This window comes from Anser brachyrhynchus, assembly GCF_964034855.1.
Source record: "Anser brachyrhynchus genome assembly, chromosome: Z".
NCBI classification, from domain to species: Eukaryota; Metazoa; Chordata; class Aves; order Anseriformes; family Anatidae; genus Anser; species Anser brachyrhynchus.
In genome coordinates, this window is record NC_137697.1 from 34,629,853 (window position 1) to 34,640,228 (window position 10,376).

At 38.0% G+C, this 10,376-nt stretch overlaps 1 protein-coding gene across 2 annotated transcripts in view; it reads left to right on the plus strand.

The window, feature by feature from the left end:
- Positions 1-2,663, plus strand: part of CEMIP2 (cell migration inducing hyaluronidase 2) — a 54,776-nt gene extending 52,113 nt beyond the window's left edge. For both annotated transcript variants that reach the window (XM_080573478.1, XM_080573477.1), the window contains 2 exons: positions 471-577; positions 1,207-2,663. In XM_080573478.1, coding sequence (XP_080429604.1) covers positions 471-577; positions 1,207-1,403 — 304 coding nt within the window. In that variant the 3' untranslated portion in view covers positions 1,404-2,663. The remainder of the gene's footprint in view (positions 1-470; positions 578-1,206) is intronic.
- Positions 2,664-10,376: the final 7,713 nt, after the last annotated feature.

Sequence of the window (10,376 nt, forward strand, 5' to 3'; positions counted from 1 at the left end):
CTGTTTTAATAAGGTTGCTTAACACTACTGACATGAACTGTATGACAAGATATCAAACTAGCTGGGAATGACTTTTCTCCCTATCCAGGGTGAAAATTATTTGGCATTTTAAAAAATTATAAAAAGATAGTGTTAGGAAAAAGAGTCTAGTTTCTAATATTTCAGTTTTGGGTCAATAGTTTCACTTGATTTTTTTTTCATACAAAAATAATTGGAAATGTTATTTAAAGGATTTTGAGTTAAATATACAAGTTTTATATATATATATATATAAATATATATATATATATATATATATTCTAGTGGATGCTTTTCTAGGTACTACTTTCCAGAGAATTTTGTCTGTCTCTATGTACAACCTTACCATGAGAACTCTCAAGCAAGTGGACTATAAGGCCAGCTAGCTGTAAAGTATATGGAAAAACTTCACGGTTATAACCACTGCTGTCTCTGTACTGTTTCTGATGCAGATCTGTAGTTCTACTGAGCACAAGAGGCGACGTAGAAATTCCTAATAACTTATCAGAAATCTTAATGTCCCTGGGGACAGCCAAACCACCTTATCTTCAGAGCAACGGTTGGTGAAATTTTTGCATGTTTCTTTGACACTACCTAGCACCTCCTTGGTCTATGTTTGTTTGCATGATGGGTTTCTCATGTGGGCAGAAGTCACTTCCCGTTGCCCAGAGGGCACTGTGCAAAGTTTATTGCAAGCAGGGAAGTGACTAGCAGTTCTGTGTACCTGGATTACAGAGAAAGCTGCAGGCTTTTTTTTCTAAAGCCTTTATTTTGTCTCACACAGCAAATCTGGGGAAATTGCATTCTATTTTTAAACAATCCCTTGTGCTAGTCTATTATTTTCTGTTGTAACAAAATGTGAAGGTAAAGATGAGAAGCTTTGTTGGTATTTTGTGGGATGACACTTTCTACGGACACCATGGGGCAGCTCTCATCCCTTCAGAGCTGTGACACAAGTCCTCTGTGGGAGAGCAGGTTTTATAAATGTCAGAGTCTTTAATACCGAATAACAATTAAAAAAAGTTTTAAATTGTTATTTGCCTGTTAGGTGCATGTGATGCTGAGGCAGGTTTAATATACTGAGTAATTGGCAAGGGGAGGATTTTGGAGGAGCGTGCTGCTCCCCTCCTGCCCAGATGTGTATTGCACTTGAGCTGTTTTTGTAACACTGAGCTGTTTTTGTCACAGGAAGCTTGGCCTTTCTGGGTTTCAGAGGCACCTTTAAGCCATCCTGGATTAAGCTGTTTACCGGTCCTGCTGGGCATGGGCTAGTTCAGATAGAAAAGTATATCCCTTTGCAACTGGAAGAGTATGGCTGTGCCAGAGCAATCAAGAGCCGACGGAAAGACCTCGAGCTGCTGAAGAAGGCTACAAGAGCTCATTAAAGACTAAGATGTACATAAAAACTGAGGAAGAAAATGTGAACTAACTTATTTTTAATTTATGGCATTTTAAACTATATTGTTATCCAAGTAAATCATGTTATTGTCTGTCAGACATTTGCCAGCATTGACCGCTTGAATGCCAGTCTGTGCACCTTCTAGTTGTACAAAATATGAAAGAATTTATTAGTATTTGTATAAACAGGTTTCAGAGATTTTTCAGATGTTTGTATTTACTGTAAACAGGTTTCTTATGTTTAATACTCCTTTTGTATTTAAGAGGGTGTTCATAAAAGCCTTAAACTTTTGGTAGCAGGTGTTGGTAGTGCATCTTGGATTACTTGAAAGATTAATGTTTGTCTCCCTAAACAGCTTGAATTGATCATTATAACTTAGTTTATTTGCATTTTCCCTCTGCTGTATACATGTTTTCGTGACAGTTTATTTAGCAAGTAAGCTCAGCTACATTCTCAAATTGCTTTCCAAGATGTTTAAAAAAAAAACCAACAAAACAATTCCTCTTATGCATGCAGCTGGACTCGAGGAGTCTTAACTGCAGTAAAATTTTTGATTTGCTGTCCAAAAGGTGGAGAGGGGGGATTCGGAGATCCAGCCTGGGGCTGGTTGGGGATTGTGTACTGTGCAACAGAGTTTAACAAGGCTGTGTGTATGTAGCAGCATGACAGAGAGCAGAAAATGACTGCCATTCTTTGGGATCACTGCTAACTATTCACCCCAACATGCACAGGAGTCTGTTAAGAGTTACTTCATCAGTTCATCTGGCTATTAAGGCTGGGTACAGCGTGATTTCAGCTTTTTCTTTTAAAGCTTTTAACCAGAATGACAAAGCTGAGAAATTTGTTACTCGTGGTTTGTTATGAAGCTAAGCTTCTACTCCTGACATGATTTCTAAGGCTATCCCAGCTCTAAATTTTGAGTGAGTGGAAAGTGTTCTCAGTTCATTCAGTCATGCAATATGTTTTGCCTTAACTTTGATTTTTTTAATATAATCATTTTGATAAATCCTATTGATTTTGTATTAGGTCTGTTTGATCTCTTTTGTTTTGTTTGCAATTATCGGACCCTTTCTGCAGAGAGCGTGAAAATCATTTAGAAGAACTGAGACACAGATGCCCATTTTCAGGATCCTAGTCTTTGAAATTTAATTTCAAAAAGATGCATTTCATAATAGGGAATAATGTGTGCCATGGAGCTGAAATGTTACTATAGTTCTAATAAAACTGACATAATTCTTTCTCATCATATGTGTTCTCATTCATTCTAGCTGGTATAATGTATCTACCATCCAGACATTCTTTGTGCTTTGAATTTAAATGGAGTGGATGTTGGAAATGAACCTTTCACTTGTCTTCTCCAAAGACATTGAAAAACTGGGGATTTTCTTCTTGTGTGTGTGTGTGTTGTGTGCTTTAACGGAGAGGAGGCACAGTAACACACCTATTATTCTGTTCAATTAAAATATGCTACCTCAGTACAATTAAACTGCCTGGTCTAATCCTTTTTTTTTTTTTTCTAAGTAAGAGTGGAGGGGAAAGGAGCACAACACAAGAGATGAAGTTAACAAACAGATGACTGATTTTTTTATTGTAAAACCAAGCCAAATGGATGGTTATGTATTTCACAGTTGTTTTGATGCACGGTTCTGTCATAATGTTTTTTAAAAAAAAGTTAAAAAAAAATGTTAGGGATAATATGTGGTAAATTTTTAAGACTAGCTATAATGTTTGGTATTACTAATGCAGGACAACGTGATTTATGTGCTCTGAGTGCAGTAGCGGTAGTGTTTGGGGATTACAATGGTCTTAAGACTTCCACTGTTCTGATCTGTGGATAATGCTTGGCAAAGAAATACTGATCAGACAGTGACCTTCAGGCTTGTGAAGTTGGCCATTATTTATGAGATTCTGCTGTTCTAAGCCATCTTGTAAAAATTATACTTGGAAATGTCAAGGCTATTCCAATGTAAAGCATACTGATGGACAATTGGACCTGAAGTTGAAGTGCCAGCTTTTGTGTAATTTAAAACATTTGATAAGTAGCATAAATAAATTTTTACATCTGACAAGACTTTAAAATCTTGGGTCTCTTCTGTTCTTGTATCAAGTAACTTTATATAATGTGCATTGTCTGAGCACTGTGAACTGTTTTATGGCAAACACTGACAGACCTGTGTGGTTTGTGTGTGTTCTACCCTTCATTTAGCAAGGAGTTGGAAATACTCAAAAAGGACCTGCTAGTGGTGACTGAACCTATTTGCCTGTCTCCAAAGTTTGTGGGCTTAAAGTCTGTCTCATCTGCTTTGCTTAGAGTCTTTTCAGCGTGGATGTTCTGAACCAAGTAATACACTGCAGTGTTGTTACCCATGCTAGCCTACAGGAGGGAAGGCTGAGGGGCATCTTCACTATGTGTATAAATAGCTGGTGGGGGAGAAAAGATGGAGCCAGGCTCAGGCTCTTCTCCTGATGCCCAGTGACAAGAAGAGGCAATGGGCAAATACAGATGTACAGGAAATTCCATATAAACAGAAGAAAAAACATGTATTGTGAAGGATGGTCAACCACTGATAAGAATTGCCAGAGATGCTGCGGAGTCTTCGTCTGTAGAAGAACAGCTGTGGCTGACCTTACTTTGAGCCATGTCTCCAGAAGTGGCTGGCTGGGCAGTGCTGAAGCTTTATACAGTCAAAATTACCAATGCACCTGTCTTCTGTTTTCCCAGTGTACCAGTTACCACAACCTGCAAGGACTGAGCTGCACCATTTTCACCTCATGCCTGAAAGTCATAGAGATCTTAAAATTGCGGCACCTGTGCCTCAGACTTGGTCTAAAGGCATTGGAATGTCTTCTCCAGGATAAGGATTTGTATAGGAATTGAATTCTTCGAGGAATGGACAATATTGCTATTCCTTACTAAAATGGTGTCTTTTTGCAGTAAAATAAAAAAAAAGGTAAAAAAATTTAAAAAATATATCAAAATTCACCAGTCTAGGAAAGGAGGGGTAGTTTAAAGCTCAAACATAATGTGTTAAATCTTAAGGCACATCTAGGTAAGAACACATCTATGTTCTTGCTCTGCAGGCTAGTGTCTGCATTTTATCTTGTAATTCTTCTAAGGTTTTGAAAACAAACAGAAAACAACATCAACAATAAAAATAAACTTGGAGCAGCGATCAGAGTAAGTATGCTATCAGTAAAACATTCCCTCTGGCCACCGCATGAGGGGCTGTAGATCCTAAAGCATTGGGATGATGTCAAGGACATGCTTTAGGAAATGGTCAACTTAGTTCTGCATATTGTAGGAGTGCAGTGGCAGCTGTGGCTCCAAATAACTTCTTAGTCAGGACATGGAAATAAGTTTTCCTGTTTGGAGCAAACCTTATGAGGTGATTTCCTCCACTTCCACTCAACTTTTCACATTATGTAGGATAGATGTACATCTGAGGACAGTCATACAGCTCTGGCTGAAGAGCCCAGTCCACCAAGTTTGATGATGACTGTATCATATCACATTGGTCAAAGACGATGATAAAATGTGTGTCATGGCTGTATTTGTTTGATGTGAAGCTTTAACATATGTATCCCAGTGTCCAAACATGTACCAAGCGCAAAGAAAAGCAGTAATTGCCTAACTTCAAAATTGCATACATATGAGCTTTTTCTGGTAATTACTTTTTCACCTTCTCTGGTCATACGCATTGGGAAGGTTCTGGTGCTTCTTACAGTTCACAAGAGTATTTTTCTTTTCTGTTGTCTGGTGTTTTTTTTTTTTTTTCTCTCGTGTCTTTCGTTGGTTAAACTTATAAAACAGTACACAGTGTTGAAGTATATAAGGCTACCTTTAGTTTGAAAAAATTTAAAAGGGTTTTAATTGTCTGGCCTGGGAGTACTACAATTTTCTATAGCAATTACAACTTCATGAAAAAAAAAAAAGGTTGTCTGGAAGTTGACTTACATGACTGGGAATGGTGAGACTGAAAAGTCATAGAAGTCCGTCTCCTGTGTATTTAGTATTATTTTTTTTTTCTATTGTGAAGATTTTCTGAAGAAATGCTGAAAAAGTCACTCTTCGAATACAATAAAGATAATCTGGGAATCTCCCAAGATCTGCCTAGCCTTTTTTGATATGATATCTTGTCTGCTCTTGTGTCCTTCCCTCAGCCCATGCTCAAAAGATTCAGAGAGAGGCTTGCACTTTTCTTGAAATGTTCATGGTTATCACGTGCGGTGTGCTAGTTAGAAGTTAGCTTAGTCAGATTGTGGAGAAATCTCAAGGTAACTGTTCTGTTTAATCTTTGTCCTTAAAGGCTGAGTCTTTCAGTTTTCTGAGTTCTATTGTATTTAAAAATATAAAGCAGGGTGAACTGTCAAGCCTGGGAGAGGAATTCTTTGTTTCATCTTTGTCCAAGTTGAAGGGGGGGGTGTGTGGGGGGGGTGTGGGGCAGCTGAATACACTTTTTTTTTTTCTATTTTTTTTTTCCTGATGAACTGTTCTTAGAACACACAATGGCCTGTCTTCATATATGATTTATTCTAAATGGAATGTAAAAATGTAGTGATATTTCAGGATTATTTTTGTGTGTGGAAGTTTACAAGTAATAATGCTGAGCCAGAAACAGAAATATTACTCTCTCGTGTGCCATATTTCCAGTAACATTTTCAATGGACACACTAGGATCAGCTCAGGGTATGTTTTATAATATCAGTAGTTTTCAGAGATGGGTCTCAGACAGTGATGTCATCTTTTTAGTATCTATGAGGTTCTTCAGGAGAAGATAGTTGTACTCCATCTGCAGGGTGTGAACTATGACCTAATAGTGTTCTTACATCTCTGATGCAAATGATGACTGTGGCACATGTTTTCGGTAATAGCAGACAACACCACGCTTAACTGTGGTCTCATTATTTCTATTTCTGAGAAATTATTCTATGAGGAGCATCACTGAGTAGTACACACCGCAGATTTCTGCTTTCAATGTTGTTTTTAATAGTAAATCTTCTAAATCTTCTACAGGGTTCTCCTTATTCCTTCCCTTTCAGGCCATTATGCTTGGGATGCTGCTCTGGTTAATTATCTTATTCCTTTAAAAAATTCCATTTTTTATATTCCCAATGTTTTTCCATGTGTGGATTTTTCTAAGTAATCATCCATTATTTTTCTCCAATAGTTCTTTTTCCAAAGCATCTTGGGCAGCAGTTCATACCTGTCCTGTTTTCCCACCCTTTTAGTCTATCCAGCCTCACTTGAGTTTCAAAGTGAAATCTTATTCTTTTAACAAAACCATTATCCAAAATAAACTTTTCTTTAAATTTTGCTGTTTAGCAACATGTTTGACATTGGACAGATGCATGGAAATTGCTTTTGCAAACAAGATTCAGGTGTGGGGACACTCCTCATGTCAAACTGAAGGAATTAAAGGCATAGCCTTCTGTAAAAATGTTGATCTCCACTGCTGTTTTTGTGTATGGTGCTGCTTGCTGAGTATCAAACAGAAATGGAAGTCAGGGTGGGCTTAGGTTCTTCTATAGGTATTCTGTCGAATAAGCCTGATTAAATGCTTTGTGGTTCAGCGTGTACAATTACAAGTACCAATATGAAACTTAGAAATGTTCATGTCCACTCTTTATAGGAATAATGATCTGTTTTTTTGGTGTGTATTTTTAAATTTGAATTATACTTCCGTTTCATTACTTTCACACTTAAGTCATTGTGTACTCTTATTTTTTCCCCTAGGACAGTTCTACACAGACTCCATGACATCATTGTCAATAGTATCATACAAGCCAGTTTCTAAAATGAAGTTAAATTAGGTTCACACTAATAAGCATATACCTAGCAGTTACTGCTTATGCAAGGAGGAAAACAGGGTCTTAAGTCAAATGCAAAGTTTCTATATTAGCATAACATGTGAGTGTGTAAATACCTATTAAATACGTATCCAAAAGTAGATCTTAGAACTGCAAAAATATTTTGTGTGTGTGTGTGCAAATGGTTCCTATGTTTGCCTGTGAATGCCTGATATTCAGGATCTATGAAAAAGTAAATGACATCGCAGATTGTCAGGAATCTATACTGAAGTTGTTAAGGAATGTTGTTGGAGGGTCCCAGGACAGAAGTCTCAGCACAGAGCTTAACAGGGAAGCAGATGCTCTGTTATAGGCTGCAGTGTGCTGTAAGCTTGAGTCAAAATCATGTATTCCCTCTCACAGGTGGAACCTATAATCACTAAAAACAAGAGGTGAATCTGCATCTATCGTTAACCAAATTCCAACCAGACACCTAAAAGACACTCAAACATTTTGAGTGTTGATTATAAACATTAAGAAAGCTCAGGAATGCTGTCAAGAAATGCTGAATTTGGTCAGATCAGTGGCATGCTGTTTGCTAGAATATACCTGCAAACATATGAAATGAGATGATATTTCTCATTATTCAGAGACACAATAACATAGGTACAGGCAAATCCTTGGGCTCTGAAGAAAGTCACTACAAGATTGACATATCCACATTTTTTTAGACTTATAATTCCATAAATATTTAACCTTAATCACCTACATGAGCTTAAGTAGTGTTTGAATATGTGTACTAGGTGTTTTTTTTTGTTTTGTTTTTCTTGAGACTTCTTGCAGAATTAATTTAGCAATATGTACCTACAGTGAGTGTTTAATTCTGCTTTTCTCTTTGTGGTCTGTTAACTTTGGCTTTAACTTCTACTTCCGGCAAACCAAATTATTGTAGTTCATCATTCCCTTTATAAAAGTAATGAACCAAACTACATGCAAAAGAGCCATCGAGATTTTCCAGACAAAAAACAAACAAACAAAAAAACCCCAACACTCTCTCTCTCCCAGTGTACCAGGGGATAATGAGGAGTGTGGGTTTTATCTTTCCTATCATTTATATATTTGCAGTAGTATAGCTTATTCATTTGGTGGATAAACTAGTATGGATGAAATTGTACAGCTTTTTTTTTTTTTTTTTTTTTTTTTTTTTCCAGAAGAAAAGCCTTTTCTGGTACCATGAAAATATAGTCCACATGTACATACATCATGTGTTAGGAATGAGGTACCCAGATCCTATGATATAGAGAGGCTGTACCAAAGTACGTGCAGGAATCACAGACCATGCAGAAAGAGAGCTGACTCATCATGAAAGAGGACAGATTTAAGAAAGAAATGTCCATAAGTGCTGGTGTGATTTTTCTCTTTCAGACAATGTATGTCACAAACAGGAGTGGGTTCCCATGCAGGAAACAGCTCTTCCGTAAAAGGAGACAGGGAACAGAGAGTATTAGGCCAAGGCAGTGGCAGAGCAAACAAAATGAGTACAGAGGCTACTGATTTCCTTCCTCTGTCGTGCCACAGCATAATTTATTGCAGAGCTGCAGAGAAGCAATTACTCCAGCTTTCAACATGGTTGTCACCTCTGATTCAGAGAGAGAGCAATGCACGTTCTCATCCTAACAGATACTCAGATCAAAAGGTACCAGCTATGGAAAAACAAATGCAGGCAGCTGAATATATTTGTTATCAAAATAAATTTCCCTCAGATATTATCAGAAAAGGGAAGTTATCTTATTAAGAAATTGTTCAAGAAAAGATTAGCATGCGGCTATAGAGTGTTTCAATTGAAGGAAGTTACATTTTTGTGCCTCCAGTTAGCAGTTAGTTCATGAAGCAAGAAGTACTATGATGTGCAAAACCAAAACCTACCCCTACTGATTTTGTAAGCCCTGTCAACAGATGTAGAAAAAGCCTGCATATATCACACAGAGAGGGAACATTCACTAGCACCCACAGGCAAAGCAGAGGTGTCACACCTGCAAGCCAGGAGTCAGTGATAGAAAGGATGTGGCTGCACAGCTCAGAAATAAGAGAGTCTGTAGCCAAATCTTTTTGAAGTGGAACATTTTGGAGTTCAGCTTCCTGAAGCATAACTTTTCTTGAGCCCTTTTGGAACATTAATTTCCACATGGTATGTTAGGTTTGTTCTCATTTGCAAAAGGTGTTTTTTTCTGAGTCTGGGGTAGAGCCTGCAGCAGAGAGTGAAAGAATCCAGCCTCGGAGGAGCTGGTACTGCTAGGGTGTTTGCAACTCAGGTGTGCTGGGACCCAGAGAGGCAGGGATCTCGTATTGCTTTACTGCTTGGCACCTCTCCAGCAGATACTGCAGACTCTTGAAAAGGTCTCCCTGCCAGGCAAGGCAACAAAGAACGTTTTGCCATCACTATAACTGATTAAGGTGAAGCTGCTATAATAAAAAGGGGGTCACTTTAATTAATGGGTTAATGTGAGCCTCTAAATTGAAATCCTGTTGGAGGGAATTAGAATAACCTCTGGGTGAACTTAGTTGGAGCTATCTGCCAAGCTTCGCATGAAGAAATGTAAAGCGTGGGTTGTTGTGCGCACAGATGAAAAGAGTATCTTGGGTGGGAGCACTGGAGAAATGAAGGAAGGATTAAAAGACAAAACTGGAATTTAAGAAGAGATTTTACTTGTCTCTTAGCTCCTACTCTGTCTTGAGTATTGTTCCAGATGTTCCCCCCTGAAAATCTCCAACAGATGTCCATCTTCAAACAAAAACCTGGAGCTTAGCTATGGAGTAAAATCTGGGGCTAAGCCACGGTGGTTCTCAGAACAACTGAGAACTGTCATTTAATCAACCAGCAAAGGCATTTTCAGATAGCTCTGCCATCTCCCTCCTGCCATTTTACACAGTAATTAAAAACACAACAGCAAAACCTCAGAAGCTGCTGCCTCCTAGATAAGCTATGGCAACAATGCATTGGAGACTAGGAGAGACTGACCTTGGTTGGGAGGCAGAACTCCATTTTTTATTATTATTATTATATATATATATATATATATATATTTAAGTTATGCTTCCACCAGAGCAGCAGCCATTAGTCTGTGGACTCTAAACAACATATCTGCGTGGTAATGGAGACAGCTTCAGTCTC